This window comes from Trichomycterus rosablanca, chromosome 27, assembly GCF_030014385.1.
Source record: "Trichomycterus rosablanca isolate fTriRos1 chromosome 27, fTriRos1.hap1, whole genome shotgun sequence".
NCBI lineage: Eukaryota > Metazoa > Chordata > Actinopteri > Siluriformes > Trichomycteridae > Trichomycterus > Trichomycterus rosablanca.
In genome coordinates, this window is record NC_086014.1 from 8857108 (window position 1) to 8874170 (window position 17063).

General features: G+C 41.7%; 1 protein-coding gene across 1 annotated transcript in view; it reads left to right on the forward strand.

Moving 5' to 3' along the window:
• Positions 1 to 10655, forward strand: part of cdkl5 (cyclin dependent kinase like 5) — an 84183-nt gene extending 73528 nt beyond the window's left edge. The window contains exons 16-18 of the mRNA XM_062989647.1: positions 5435 to 5551; positions 8677 to 8886; positions 10247 to 10655. Coding sequence (XP_062845717.1) covers positions 5435 to 5551; positions 8677 to 8886; positions 10247 to 10633 — 714 coding nt within the window. The 3' untranslated portion in view covers positions 10634 to 10655. The remainder of the gene's footprint in view (positions 1 to 5434; positions 5552 to 8676; positions 8887 to 10246) is intronic.
• Positions 10656 to 17063: the final 6408 nt, after the last annotated feature.

Consider the following 17063-nt stretch of genomic DNA (forward strand, 5'->3'; position numbering starts at 1 on the left):
AATGAAATTGTGGATGAAAGCTAATTTCCTCAAATTAAACTGTGAAAAATCAGATATGATCATCGTAGGTCCTACAACCCTGGCAAAAACCACAAAAAATTTTCAAATTACCATTGATAATGACACTTTGTCTCCGTCTTCTAACATCCGAAATCTTGGTGTAATTTTTGATGGCAACCTCTCTTTTGACCGCCATGTAAATCACATCACCAAAACTGCTTTCTTTCATCTAAAAAACATAGCACGTCTACGTCCATCACTCTCCTTTTCTGCCGCCGAAACCTTGATTCATGCTTTTATTACATCCAGAATTGATTATTGCAATAGCATCCTTTATGGTACATCTAACAAAATCCTAAAAAAACTTCAGTATATCCAGAATTCAGCTGCTCGCCTCCTTACTCATACTCGCTCCCGTGATCATATTACACCTGTTCTACAAAAACTTCATTGGCTTCCCGTTGCTCAACGCATTCAATTCAAAATTCTTCTATTCACTCACAAAGCTCTCCATAATCAGGCCCCATCCTACCTCACCGACCTGCTCCATCAGCACATTCCCTCCCGTAGCCTTCGCTCTTCTGAGGCTAACCTACTGTCCATACCCTCTAGGACCAAGCACCGGACCTGGGGTGACAGGGCCTTTTCCATAGCTGCTCCATCTTTATGGAATGCTCTCCCCAAACACCTACGAGATTGTCCTGACCTGTCCAAATTCAAGTCACTTCTCAAAACTCATCTATTCAGAGTGGCATTTAACTTGTAACAACACAAAATAAATGCTTTTATTTTTGCTATTCTTTTTAATAGTTTTTATACTTAGATCACGACAGAAATGTGAAGTCCTAGATCCTAAAACGTGTAAAGTTTTCAGTTTCCTGATTGCATGTAAATCTGTCCTGTTTCTGTCTAATTTTAAGAAATTGTTCTATATTTGTTGTTCTCTCTCATAATTTAGCTAATTTTTAATGAACTGTCTTATGCTGCTCTCTTTGTTTTTATCTTAATTATTCTTGATGTTGATGTACTATTTTGATTTTGTACTATGATTTGTATGGTGTATGTACGTATTTGTTTTGATTATTTGTCTTATGTAAAGCGTCTTTGAGTATCTTGAAAAGCGCTATATAAATAAAATGTATTATTATTATTATTATTCTGACATCTTTCTATAAGAACCAGCATAAACTTCTTCAGCAATCTGAGCTACAGTAGCTCGTCTACAGCCTTCGCTCCCCACGTGCATCAATGAGTCTTGGTCGCCCATGACCCTGTCGCCGGTTTACCACTGTTCCTTCCTTGGACCACTTTTGATAGAAACTGACCACTGCAGACAAGAGCAAATTAGAATTGATCAGACCAAATGCTCAGTCTGTTGGTAGCTCGATCACTTATATGACTGTATATACCATCTGTGTAAAGCGCAGCATTTATGTACGTAATTACAGGTTACGCTTGGAACTGAATTTGCCGCTGCAGGTCCATTATTAGCATTGACGGCGAGGCTAAATGGTCAATGTTAAATGCGGGTCTCTTTGTAAAAATGTATGTAATTGCACCATATTCTTAAATTACAACATTTCAACTCATGATAGGCGGTATTTGCTAGAGCGTTGTAAGGATGAGCTATTTTTACACTTGAGTAAAGGTAAATTCTGTGTTCTTATTGTTGTGATGTTTTGCTATTGCTGTAAAGCTGTACATTTAGTCATGAGTCTCATCAGGCAAAGGGAGTTTAACATCCCTGACTTACTGAGGTACGCTGATCAGCCATCCTTGTTTCTACTACTGTCTATTTTATCAGCTCCACTTACCATATATGAGCACTTTGTAGTTCTACAATTACTGACTGTAGTCCATCAGTTTCTCTACATACCTTTTTACCCTGCTTTCACCCTGTTTTTTTTTATTATTTATCATCACTGCAGTGATGCTGATTTACATGGTGGTGGTGTGTTAGTGTGTGTTGTGCTGGTATGAGCGGATCAGACACAGCAGCGCTGCTGGAGTTTTTAAATACCGTGTCCACTCACTGTCCACTCTATTAGACACTCCTACCTAGTCGGTCCACCTTGTAGATGTAAAGTCAGAGACGATCGCTCATCTATTGCTGCTGTTTGAGTCGGTCATCATCTAGACCTTCATCTGTGGTCACAGGACGCTGTCCACAGGGTGCTGTTGGCTGGATACATTTTTGGTTGGTGGACTATTCTCAGTCCAGCAGTGACAGTGAGGTGCTTAAAAACTCCAGCAGCGCTGCTGTGTCTGATCCGCTCATACCAGCACAACACACACTAACACACCACCATTATGTCAGCGTCACTGCAGTGCTGAGAATGATCCATCACCTAAATAATACCTGCTCTGTAGTGGTCCTGTGGGGGTCCTGACCATTGAAGAACAGCATGAAATGGGGTAACAAAGCATGCAGAGAAACAGATGGACAACAGTCAGTAATTGTAGATCTACAAAGTGCTTCTATATGGTAAGTGGAGCTGATAAAATGGACAGTGAGTGTAGAAATAAGGAGGTGGTTTTAATGTTACGGCTGATTGGTGTATATTGTTGCAGTTAATCATTTGACCTAAAAAGTGTCCAACAATTTGGTTATTAAGCCATTAAATATAAAATACATTGTTTACATTATGTTAATAAGACATTTAAATTCAAGGCAAAACAGCTAGCTAATTTTGCCCTATCTTTGTCATCCTACCTATCCATATTCACTGTTTAGATTTAAATACACAATGATATTTTAGAAGCTCTTAACTAGAAGAATTAGGTAATATCTACTTAGACTGGGTATATTCAGGCTTAATCATGATTATTAATGGTATTAATGGTATCAAGTGTAGAGTAAGACATTAGTCAGGATGCTTTGATGGTAAGAACAATAGTAACTGCTGGGGAAACATGCTTTGGACATTGACAGCCCATCTTACATCTTGTCTTACTTATATACCACAAAGGTGAAGTTTTAATACAACCCCAAATCAGAAAAAGTTGGGACAGTATGAAAAATGCAAATAAAATAAAAATGCAGTCATTTACTTACAATCTCTGTAAAAAATTGTTTACTTTCCTGCATTAATGCTGCATCACAGAAGTGTAAATTATGGTCCATCCTAGATGCCTCCAAGCCCAGAGAAGTCGACGCCGCTTCTGGACATGGTTAAGATAAGGCTTCTTTTTTTTGCACAATAAAGGTTTAAGTGGCATTTGTGCATGTAACTCTGTATTGTAGTGCTTGACAAAGGTTTGCCAAATTAATCCCTCACCCATGTGGTTATATCAGCTATTGTTGGGTGACGGTTCTTGATGCAGCGCCGTCAGAGGGATCGAACGTCAAGGGCGTTCAGCTTGAGCTTGAGCCCTTGGCCTTTACACTGAAATTCCTCCCGATTCCTTGAATCGTTTAATGATATTATGCACTTTTTCTGATTTGGGGTTGTATATCTATTTAAGGAAAAAAACACAAAGTGTGCAAAAAGTAAAAGGGTCTGAATACCTTCTAAATCCACTGTGTGTGTGTGTATATACAGTGTATCACAAAAGTGAGTACACCCCTCACATTTCTGCAAATATTTTATTATATCTTTTCATGGGACAACACTATAGACATGAAACTTGGATATAACTTAGAGTAGTCAGTGCACAACTTGTATAGCAGTGTAGATTTACTGTCTTCTGAAAATAACTCAACACACAGCCATTAATGTCTAAATGGCTGGCAACATAAGTGAGTACACCCCACAGTGAACATGTCCAAATTGTGCCCAAAGTGTCAATATTTTGTGTGAGCACCATTATTATCCAGCACTGCCTTAACCCTCCTGGGCATGGAATTCACCAGAGCTGCACAGGTTGCTACTGGAATCCTCTTCCACTCCTCCATGATGACATCACGGAGCTGGTGGATGTTAGACACCTTGAACTGCTCCACCTTCCACTTGAGGATGCGCCACAGGTGCTCAATTGGGTTTAGTCCATCACCTTTACCTTCAGCTTCCTCAGCAAGGCAGTTGTCATCTTGGAGGTTGTGTTTGGGGTCGTTATCCTGTTGGAAAACTGCCATGAGGCCCAGTTTTCGAAGGGAGGGGATCATGCTCTGTTTCAGAATGTCACAGTACATGTTGGAATTCATGTTTCTCTCAATGAACTGCAGCTCCCCAGTGCCAGCAACATTCATGCAGCCCAAGACCATGATGCTACCACCACCATGCTTGACTGTAGGCAAGATACAGTTGTCTTGGTACTTCTCACCAGGGCGCCGCCACACATGCTGGACACCATCTGAGCCAAACAAGTTTATCTTGGTCTCGTCAGACCACAGAGCATTCCAGTAATCCATGTTCTTGGACTGCTTGTCTTCAGCAAACTGTTTGCTGGCTTTCTTGTGCGTCAGCTTCCTTCTGGGATGACGACCATGCAGACCGAGTTGATGCAGTGTGCGGCGTATGGTCTGAGCACTGACAGGCTGACCTCCCACGTCTTCAACCTCTGCAGCAATGTTGGCAGCACTCATGTGTCTATTTTTTAAAGCCAACCTCTGGATATGACGCCGAACACGTGGACTCAACTTCTTTGGTCGACCCTGGCGAAGCCTGTTCCGAGTGGAACCTGTCCTGGAAAACCGCTGTATGACCTTGGCCACCATGCTGTAGCTCAGTTTCAGGGTGTTAGCAATCTTCTTATAGCCCAGGCCATCTTTGTGGAGAGCAACAATTCTATTTCTCACATCCTCAGAGAGTTCTTTGCCATGAGGTGCCATGTTGAATATCCAGTGGCCAGTATGAGAGAATTGTACCCAAAACACCAAATTTAACAGCCCTGCTCCCCATTTACACCTGGGTTCTTGACACATGACACCAGGGAGGGACAACTACACATTTGGGCACAATTTGGACATGTTCACTGTGGGGTGTACTCACTTATGTTGCCAGCTATTTAGACATTAATGGCTGTGTGTTGAGTTATTTTCAGAAGACAGTAAATCTACACTGCTATACAAGCTGTACACTGACTACTCTAAGTTATATCCAAGTTTCATGTCTATAGTGTTGTCCCATGAAAAGATATAATAAAATATTTGCAGAAATGTGAGGGGTGTACTCACTTTTGTGATACACTGTATATATATATATATATATATATATATATATATATATATATATATATATATATTTATTAAGGGGGTAACCAAATCTCAACAAGGTGAAAAATAGGGTTGTCTTCATACACCTTTTTATATGCAGACCCAACCAGAATGTGTAGGACAGAAATCTGCCTTTCATCCGAAAAATGTGCTCTGTGTGCAAACACCAAGCCAACACCAGTATGTTCATCTCATCTGCTGCTTTCAACAACAACAAAACAACATGTCTGTCTGTTCCTGCAATGAGCCGCTGGCCTTTCTGTGCGTCTTATATTCCAGACGGAGGGCTGCGAGGGAAGGAACCCGAGCATCAAGAAAAGCCTTTTCCCCCTCTTTAACTCAAAGAATAACTTAAAGCATAACTCTTCTGTGCTTCCTGTCCTTGCTCAGCCCATGGTACAGCCCTCATGGAACCGTCCCACTATTCATTGTGCATCATTCACGTCATTACATTACACCACAGTCTTCACTGCATGCTTGTTATGATATAAATGTATTTATCTGTTTGTAGTTCATCAATGAGCAGCAAAAGCATCGGGCCCAGATACAAGAACAAAAATGCTTATAAGGCTTCATTTCAGGTTGGAAAAAATATAGATAACATTTCCTATAAAGACCTGCAGGTTCACTAATGAAAAGAAAGCTTTTAATCAACAGAATGTTATGAATTGACAAAAATAATGGTCATAAATGGGTACAAAAAAAAAAGAAAAACCTTATTCCAACTGTATAACAGGGTGTAGTGAGCAACCTTTTTGATGCAGATTAACTGCCGAGACCAACACGCTAGCACACCAACTCAGCTATGCCGTCCAGCTGGGCCGGGCGGCTACATGAGCGACGATTTGCCTGTTGTTCATACATGGGAAGCCCGGATATTGATCTCATAACCTCATAAATGATGCAATTACGACCTCTGCTAGCTGGAGTCGGTAAATTATGCATTGATCAGGATGCGGCTCTCCGTACACAAAGCTGATCCGCATATAAACCCGCCTGGTGCGGGTGAAAAGATGCGGTCGGCTAATGCACACGTGTCTCGTTCTCCTCGATCAGAAGTGGAGATCAGCATAATGCAGTTGGGTGATTGGATACGACCAGATTGGGAGGAAAATCAGATGGACTACAGTCAGTAATTGTAGAACTACAAAGTGCTTCTATATGGTGAGTGAAGCTGATCAAATGGACAGTGAGTGTAAAAACAAGGAGGTGGTTTTAATGTTATGGCTGATCAGTGTAGCTTGGAAATAAGGCACCTTAGAAGGCAGCATTTTAATGTATCTAAGAGCTCAGAGCTCACTAGGTTTTCAGAACTGCATGTCCACCAAGCTTATGGTGTGGTGTCTAAATACCTTTGACTTTATAATAGCCGTACATTTTCCAGCCTGAATTGTTGATCCATTAATGTTGTAATGAATCAAGAAGTGTTTGTAATCTGGATGAAAAGCAGATCATATTGTGTGGGTGGGTGGTTTATCCAAAACTCGAATTAAAACCTGTTTGAACGTGTTCATTGTGGATCTGGTCCCTAGTGTTTATATATGTGCAACACTACCATCCCGACTAGCTTAGCAATAGCATGTGTCATCAGATGCATGGAATCATTACTACCTCCGGCAGATGCACGGCACGCTTCCACACTAGCAGAGGAATTTGATTGATTAAAGAAAACAAAGTGTGTATTTTTATTTATTTTTTTAAATGTAGCTAATAAATAGTCTCGCGAGGCCAGTCGCCACTGTATCAACAAGATTTAACTTCTGGGGTAAGTCATGGAAAGATAAGGTGCTTTAAACCAGAGATGTTCACAAGTCACAGAATACGAGTCCGAGTCAAGTCACGAGTCAATATAATAAACACAAAACATATATTGGAAATGTAGTGTAGAAATAAACAATAATATGTAAGTTCAGATAAAAAAAAACATATTAGCGACTGCATTTTGCCGTTTTACTAAGTTCCTTTACTTTCCTAGGTACCGTTAGTTAAAAGCTTAAACTGACGTTTTGTTTATATTGCAAATTAACACAGCGGCCAAAATCCAAAACACAGCAAAAAAATCCATAACCACTGCTTACCTGAGCTTATGTTCTTCCAGATGCTATTACATTTATAACCGTGTGTTGTCCCATTAGGAATATAATCCTTTATTTTATAAATGTGCTTATAATTAAAAACCTCCAAACTTTTCCCGGTTGTGAAGTAAAACACGAACTCGATAGAAAGCCGATCGAGCGTTTCATTGACACGTCATGTGTGTGGCGCAAACGGAATAAATGCAAACAGCATTTCTTACTAACAATTAAAATCAGAAAGTCTGATTGGTTCAGAAAGCGCTCTTTCAATCATTAGCGCCAATTCTGTAGGAGCGTTCCATTCAAGTGCACTACGTGGGGTATTCCACCATCTTAAGTGAGATTCTAATCCAAATTCTAATCCGAAGATGTTGAAATGAAGTTAACTTGCGAGTCAGATTCATTTGGAACAAGTCCGCGTCGAGTCTGAAGTCGTTGTGTGTGCGACTTACGTGCGTCTCGAGCTCGAGTCCCCATCTCTGGTGCATACTGAACACTTGCGTACTGAAAGAGCATACTGCTTTACCGGCCGAGCATTGCATACTGCCTCGAACCTAGTATGTACTGTTTAAGTATGCGATTTCGGACGCAGCCAAGGTAGTAAGCAGTGATGGCATAGTTACCTTTAAAAAGTAACTTAGTTACTTTATTGATTACTTGATTTTAAAAGTAACTTAGTGAGATTACAAGTTACTTTATTAGTTACATTCAGCAGCCGCCGTAATGCAACTGGAGCTGCGTAGGCGATTGAAGCGGAATAAGAAACAAGAAAGATAGCAGAAAACTAAGTCCTCTGTTCACAAGTGTAAGTAAGATAAATAAAATAAAATTTTTAGAGACAAATAAATAACAAAAAGACGATAAATATCCAAAATTTTGGCGAGTGGGGTTTGTAATGAGTCTGTAGCTATGGTGATATTACGTCATCACGTCCCCACGTGTAGTACGTAGCGGTGTTGTGTGCATACTGCACACTTCTGTACTGAAAGTATGTACTTCTTTACCGGCCGAGTAGTGCATACTTCCTCCAATCTAGTGCATACTCTGTAAGTATGCGATTCCGGACGCAGCTCGTGACTTAATTGTCGCATAGGCCAGACGTCACTCTCCGAGACGCAAAAATAGTAACGCACAATAACTTGGATAAGTAACTTTAATCTGATTACTGGATTGGAAATAGTAATGCGTTAGATTACTTGTTACTGAAGAATGTGGTGGTAGTCAGAGACAGTGGCTGAGTGTGTTCTAATCAAAAACTCGACATATAAACTGTGTACTTCTCAAATACAGAATAGAATACTTGAATCAAATTGCACCTCAGCCTGCTGGTGTCATGCACGTTTTTGTTTTTTTTGCCTGGTAGAAACAAAATCAACATATTGCTCTTTGCCGTTGTTTTGAACTGTTTTTGGTTTACTGGTTTGTTCATATGGCTGTACTAAACAGGTTGCGGCCGAAGGTCAGCAGGACCCGCTGGTGCTCCAGAGACCAGTCAAATCCTCGTCTCACCACAGCAGTCATCACCGGACCAGGGACAGAGATCGAGACAGGGACAGGGACCGGGAACGGGACAGGAACCGGGAGCGAGGTCACGATCGAGAGAGAGACGGGGACAACACCTGGCCTATAGAAAAACATGCAAACGTGCAACCACAGGTAAGATATATTACATTTGTCTTACATTTACTTTGACTTTTATTTCATTGCAGACAGGATGAACCTGAGATACTTCATTTCATTTATTACTAAACATCCATTCCTGCATTTCAGGCCTGCAACACATTCCAAGAAAAGTTGGGACAGTAAAGCATTTACCACTTTGTAATGTTGCCATTCCTTTTAACCACAATTAAAAGACGTTTTTGCACAGAGGATACCAAGTGATTTAGTGTTTCAGCTTTTATTTTGTCCCATTCTTTTTGCAAACACGTCTTAAGATGTGCAACAGTACGGGGTTTCAAAATTCTCCACACATTCTCTATTGGGGACAGGTCAGGACTGCAGGCAGGTCAGTCTAGTACCAGTACACTTGATGCATGGACGTCCCTGAAAAAGACGATGTCTTGAAGGCGGCACATGTTGCTCTAAGATCTCAATGTACTTTTCTGCATTAATGCTGCATCACAGAAGTGTAAATGACCTTTGCCAAGGACACTGACACAGCCCCATACCATGACAGACCCTGGCTTTTGGACTTTTTCCTGAAAACAGTCTGGACGGTCCTTGTCGTCTTTGGTCCGGAGCACACGGCGTCCATATTTTCCAAAAAAGACCTGGAATGCTGATTCATCTGACCACAATACACGTTTCTACTGTGTGATGGTCCATCCTAGATGCCTCAGAGCCCAGGGAAGTCGACGCCGCTTCTGGACATGGTTAACATTAGGCTTCTTTTTTGCACAGTAGTTTTAACTGGCATTTGTGCATGTAACTCTGTATTGTAGTGCTTGACAAAGGTTTGCCAAAGTAATCCCATACCAATGTGGTCATATCAGCTATTGTTGAGTGGCGGTTCTTGATGCAGTGTCGTCTGAGGGATTAAAGAGTCACAGGCGTTCAGCTTAAGCTTGCACCCTCGACCCTTACGCACTGAAATTCCAATCGATTCCTTGATGATATTATGTACTGTAGAGGGAGAAATATGCAAATCCTCTGATCATCTTTGCTTATCAAAGACTCAGCCTTTCCTGGATGCTGCTTTTGTACCAAACCATGATTACAATCACCTGTTTGGAATCACATCATTATTTAGTTTTTTCACCTCATTACTAGCCCTAAATCGCCCCCGTCCCAACTTTTTCTGGAATGTGTTGCAGGCCTGAAATGAAATATCTCAGGTTCAAACTGTCTGCAGTGAAATAAAAGTCAAAGTAAATGTAAGGAACACTGCATTTTTATTTTATTTGCATCTCCCATACTGTCCCAACTTTTTCTGATTTGGGGTTGTATATTTTTAAGTCTATGTACTTTAATCTGAATCACTGTCTATAAGCGCTTTTCCTCCCTCCCTTTTCAGAACCAGCCTCTGAGGTCTCTGCGGAAGTTGCTGCACCTGTCCTCTCCGCCCTCCACCTCGGCCCCCCCAAGTCAGCCACCCCCTCCTCCTCCTCCAGATCGCTCATCCGAATTGCGCTTCCAGCCCATAGTCAACCCGCCGCCCAAAGCACCGCCCCCCGCTATGCCTGAAGTGCGGGGCATTCCGGTGGGCAGCATCACCCCTAACACCAAGAGCCGCAAACCACACAACTACCCCATGCCGGGGCAGATAGAGTCCGGCTGGCATGCCAGTGCTCCCTTCCCTGATCAGATGGTTAGCAAAGGTGGGCAGAATGGCATCGGGTTTGCTAGGGCTCCTCGTGCTCGAATGCCAAACCTCAATGACCTCAAAGAGACTGCTTTGTAGGGGACATTTATGGATGAGATATCTAGGGGTCATCGATACTGTTCCATTTCTGTGCACAGCGCCAGAAGGTGGCACTTGTCATGGGATTAGACTTGCGGGTGGGTGGGGGGGTAAAAAGGGAGGATTTTTTTTTTTTTAACATCATCATCCTTTGATAGAATTTGTATTATTGTTGAGATCATGACCTGGGTTCAGTTTTGTTCAGTCGGCATTGATGAAGTCTGTATGTATTTGTATATGGAAATTTACTAGTCGGGGGTTGAAGCATCTGTGGAATAGTAAGAGCTTTAGTTTATACCAGAGAATGTATAAATATTTATTGTGTAATAATTCTATATTTCATGGAAATTATTTAATTAATTATGCGTATCTTAATATTTAATGTTTACATTGTATAAAGTGCATTTTATGTAACAAATGGTACATAGTATTATTATTATCATTATTATTATTATTGGACAGATTTTCTTTATGATTAGGCTTTACTGACTAGCCATAACATTAAACACCATACAAAAGCACGTTGTAGTTCTACAATTACTGACTGTATTCCGTCTGTTTCTCTAGATACTTTTTTAGCTCCCTTTCATGATGTTCTTTAATGGTCAGGACTCTCCCAGGACCACCACAGAGCAGGTATTATTTAGGTGGTGGTGTGTTGGTGTATGGACCGTGTCCACTCACTGTCCACTCTGTTAGACACTCCTACCTAGTTGGTCCACCTTGTAGATGTAAAGTCAGAGATGATCGCTCATCTATTGCTGCTGTTTGAGTCGGTCATCTTCTAGACCTTCATCCGTGGTCACAGGACGCTGCCCACGGGGCGCTGTTGGCTGTATATCTTTGGTAGGTGGACTATTCTCAGTCCAGCAGTGACAGTGAGGTGTTTAAAAACTCCATCAGCATTGCTGGATATACGGGACGCCCTGGACCGCCTGGTTTAATGGATGGGGGTTTAATCTAGGGACAGTGGTAGCCTAGTGGGTAGAGCTTTGGGCTAGCAACCGGAAGATTGGCGGTTCAAATCCAGGCTCTGCTATGCAGCCACTGTTGGGTCCTTGAGCAAGGCCCTTAACCCTGTCCGCTCCAGGGGCGCCGTACGATGGCTGACCCTGCGCTCTGACCCCAGCTTCCAAACAAGCTGGGATATGCAGAAGAAAGAATTTCATTGTACTGTACACCTGTATATGTATACATGACAAATAAAGTATATCTTCTATCTTCTGTGTCTGATCCACTCATACCAGCACAACTCACACTAACACACCACCACCATGTCGGTGTCACTGCAGTGCTGAGAATGATCCACCACCTAAATAATACCTGCTCTGTAGTGGTCCTGTGGGGGTCCTGACCATTGAAGAACAGGGTGAAAGGGGGCTAACAAAGCATGCAGAGAAACAGATGGACTACAGTCAGTAATTGTAGAACTACAAAGTGCTTCTATATGGTAAGTGGAGCTGATAAAATAGACAGTGAGTGTAGAAATAAGGAGGTGGTTTTAATGTTATGGCTGATCAGTGTATGTTTAATACTCTGTGATTTCCATCCATAAATCTGTCATAAGGGTACCAGGCTTTTTTTATTTTTTGTTATTTGTTACATTTATTAACATCTAACAGTGTGAATGGCTGGAAGGATGGATGACCTGATCAACAAATCATTGTCTGTGATATAAATAAAGTACAATGTGAACGTCCTGCTACAAGACAGTCTATTCTAACACCTCTGTACCGTAGATTTGCATATTAGGGCTGTTTTGATGTCCGATACAACCCTCCACTGTTGACTGAGGAGCTTCCCTCCGACACGCGCGCAGTACCGACTGCACATTTTCACCTGCACGAGGCGAGTTCATATGCGGATCAGCCTTGTGCACGGAGGGACACACCTTGATCGGCATTTTTCCCCAACTCTGTTCAGGCACCATCAATCAGCCAGCAGAGGTCGTAATTGGACCAGTAATGAGGAACCCTGGTTCGGCTCATTCCACCCTGCGTTGTTCATGTAGCTGCCCAGCCTAGCCGGATGGCAGAGCTGAGATTCGATACGATGTGTTTGAAAGCCCAGCTCTGGTGTGCTAGCGTATTTTACCCCTGCGCCACCTGTTTTAAGTTAACATAAGGTCAAAAAAAGTAACAAATGTTGAGTTCAATCATTAAATGATTAAAGGATTAAGGACTACTAAAAGATTTAAGCTTATTAAGTTTATTGGCCGTCAGTTAGCTGGACTGTAACCAAGCTCATGAAGTTGAGGAGCTTTAGCTAGCCAGTCTGCTGTTAACCTATGGTATATGCTAAGAACATAGGGCATTTATATATGTATATATATAATTTCCCGATTGCATCGTGCTTCCTCCCCACCAATGCCGATCCCCGCTCTGATTGAGGAGAACGAAGCTAACCCACGCCCCCGCCGACACGTGGGCAGCAGCCGTATGCACTTTGTCACCTACACTTTGACGAGTGCAATGCGGTTTAGCACTGTGTACGGAGAGACACACCCTGACAGCACCCTTTTCCTGTCTCTGTGCAAGCGTCATCAATCAGCCATCAGAGGTCGTAATTGCGTTAGTTATGAGAGAGTCCCTATCGAGCTTTTTTTTATATCCCACCCCAATCATTGTTCATGTGGCTGCTCAGCCCAGCCGGCAGGCAGAGCTGAGATTCGATACGATACATTCGAGATCCCAGCTCAGGTGTTCAGCGTGTGTTTTTACCGCTGCACCACCTGAGTGGTGACAGGGCATTTTTAAGTTTTAATTCATACCATTTACTATTGGTATACATTCATTAATTTTATTTGATTACCATTGTTTTATCCTGGTTAGGGTCGCGGTAGGTCTGGTTTTACTGGGCGCAATGCAGTAACACACCCCGGACAGGACACCATCCCCTCCCCTTAGACACAGCCAGTCATGTCTCTATGTAGACATCCGATAAGCTGATAGCACTGCTGGTGATTTCATTATACACTGACCAGACATAACATTATGACCACTGACAGGTGAAGTAAATAACACTGATTATCTCTTCATCACGACACCTGTTAGTGGGTGGGATATATTATGCAGCAAGAGAACATTTTATCCTCAAAGTTGATGTGTTAGAAGCAGGAAAAATTGGTAAGGATTTGAGCAAGTTTGACAAGGGCCAAATTGTGATGGCCAGACGACTGGATCAGAGCATCTACAAAACTGCAGCTCTTGTGGGGTGTTCCCGGTCTGCAGTGATCAGTATCTATCAAAAGTGGTCCAAGGAAGGAACAGTGGTAAACCAGCGATGGGGTCATGGGCGGCCAAGGCTCATTGATGCACGTGTGGTCCGATCCAACAGACGAGCTACTGTAGCTCAGATTGCTGAAGAAGTCAATGCTGGTTCTGATAGAAAGGTGTCAGAATACACAGCGTTACTTTAAAATCCCCAGATCTCAATCCAATCGAGCATCTGTGGGATGTGCTGGACAAACAAGTCTGATCCATGGAGGCCCCACCTCGCAACTTACAGGAGGTAAAGGATCTGTTGCTGACATCTTGGTGCCAGATACCACAGCACACCTTCAGAGGTCTAGTGGAGTCCATGCCTCGACGGGTCAGAGCTGTTTGGGCAGCAAAAGGGGGACCAACACAATATTAGGAAGGTGGTCATAATGTCATGCCTGATCGGTGTATCATGTCGTTACTTCGAGTTCTCATATAGAAGTGTTAGATTTGAGAATGATATTGTATATTGTGATATTGATAGTCGACACGGCTGGGATGAGGCACAACACAACCCCAAATCAGTATGTTTATTAATAAACATCCATTCCTGCATTTTAGGCCTGCAAAACATTCCAAAATAAGTTGGGACAGTAAAGCATTTACCACTTTGTAATGTTGCCATTTCTTTTCACCACACTTAAAAGACCTTTAGGCACAGAGGATACCAAGTGATTTAGTGTTTCAGCTTTTATTTTGTCCCGTTCTTCCTGCAACAGTACGGGGTTGTCGTATTGGGGACAGGTCAGGACTGCAGGCAGGCCAGTCCAGTACCCGTACCCTCTTCTTCCACAGCCATGCCTTTGTAATGTGTGCATCATGTGGTTTTGCGTTGTCTTGTTGAAAAATACATGGACGTCCCTGGAACAGATGACGTCTTGAAGGCAGCACATGTTGCTCTAAGATCTCAATGTACTTTTCTGTATTAATGCTGCCATCACAGAAGTGTAAATGACCTTTGGTAAGGGCACTGACACAGCCCCATGGACTTGTTCCTGATAACAGTCTGGATGGTCAAAAAAGACCTGGAATGCTGATTCGTCTGACCACAATACACGTTTCCACTGTGTGATGGTCCATCCTAGATGCCTCCGAGCCCAGAGAAGTCGATGCCGCTTCTGGACATGGTTAACATGAGTGGCATTTATGCATAAACTTCTAAAGTGGAGATTTTCTGATCATCTTTGCTCATCAAAGACTCAGCCTTTCCTGGATGCTGCTTTTGTACCAAACCATGATTACATGATTTTAACCTGTTTGGAATCACATCATTATTTACTTTTTTCACCTCATTACTAGCCCTAAACCGCCCCCGTCCCAACTTTTTTTGGAATGTCTTGCAGGCCTGAAATGCATGAATGGAGGTATATTAACAAATGAAATAAAGTTGAGCATTATATATACATATAATTATCTTTATTTTAATCTATGTGACCGATATGTGAGATTGTTATTTAGAATATAAAGATACTGGGAATGGAGTAATATTAAAAGCAGGATACATGTGTTATCTGACCCCCCAAAAAATCTATTTAAAATATTATAAATGTGCTGATTTTTGTGCTATTTACAAGTTACATATTTATTTTCTGTTTTTTATGATTAGCAATGGTGCACTTTAATACTATATTCATTTCAGGTGGTGAAATTCATGCTGACGTGCATTAACTTTGTGTTTTTTTTCTGTCTGAAGTTCCTTGGATACTTAATGTGAATTTGATTTATTAAAACAGTTTAAATTTACAATTAACAGTCAGGGTTTTAATTTTTATATCTGACGTCCTTATATTTTCCAAAAGCTTCACGGTGTCATCGATTGTCATTTACTTTCCATTGTAATGTCATCAGAATGGTATTATGACATCACAATGCAACGATAATAGTAATTATATCGTAATAAAAAATATCATTATACATTATAGAACTTTCTTGGATATATGGATGTGTTTATTTCAAGAGACGTTTGCAAATAAAAATGAAAACAATAACACAAGCTGCTACGGTTTCTACCAAGGAATGAGACTTTTGAGTAGGGATGTAACGATACACCCACGATGCGATACTGGGTTCTAGGTACGATTTTTTTCACTATTTTTTAAACAAAAATTTAATTGAAGACAAATTATGACAAAGTTTCCTTTTATTGTGTCTCTCGGTAAAAACAAACGCTGTACACCAGAGCTGAGATCTCGAATACAACGTATCGAATCACGTCTCTGCCTGCCGGCTGAGGCTGAGCGGCTACATGAACAACGATTGGCCTGTTGTTCAGATAGGGGTGGGATTAAGCCGGATGGGGACTCTCTCTCAGACTAGTGCGATTACGACCTCTGCTGGCTGGTGGGTGGTGCCTGCACGGAGATGGGAAAGGAGTGCGGTAGAGGGTGTGGCTCTCCGTGCACAGTGCTGTACTGCACTGCACTCGTAAAGTGTAGGTGATAAGATGTTCGATTGCTGTCACGTAGGAGGGAGCGTGGGGCGGCCTCGTTCTTCCCAATCAGGAGCGGGGACCAGCATTAGTGAGAGGATGATTGACGGGCAGTAATTGGATGCGCTAAAGTGGGAGAAAACGGGGGACTAAATAAATAAATAAATAAAATAAACTACTGTATTTGTGCTTATCTTTTATTTATCTAAATAATGAATGCCCTTTTATTTCTGAGGTAGGTACAAACTATGCAAAACAATGCTGCACATTTCCCTTTTTGTTTTAAAAACAAAACTGAAATAAATCCCACATTAAATAAATAAATAAATAATACAAATAAAGAAAGTATCCTCACTTAAATAAATTTGGCTGGAAAATTCCGAACCTGACAACCCTGTAGTGACGTCAACCAGGCGAGGTGAATAGCGCCAGTGCCCTCTGCTGTTTAAAGTGAATATCGATTCATTATACATGTAAACCGATTTGAATCGTTACACATGTGCATCGTCTTGTGGTGCATCGTTACATCCCTAGCTGTGAGACATTTCACATTGAAAAGAGGGTTTAATTAATAACCGAATTCATTGTGCTCTAGATGATTGTACATCTGTTTTTTGCCAGAGCGTGCCATTGTGATACCAAGTAATATTTGCAAAAGCCAGCACTCGGCACCATCAGGCTGAACTATAATTTCCTGATTCTTGAAGCCGGAAAGTCTGCAAGGGCCGAATTGTGATGGCTA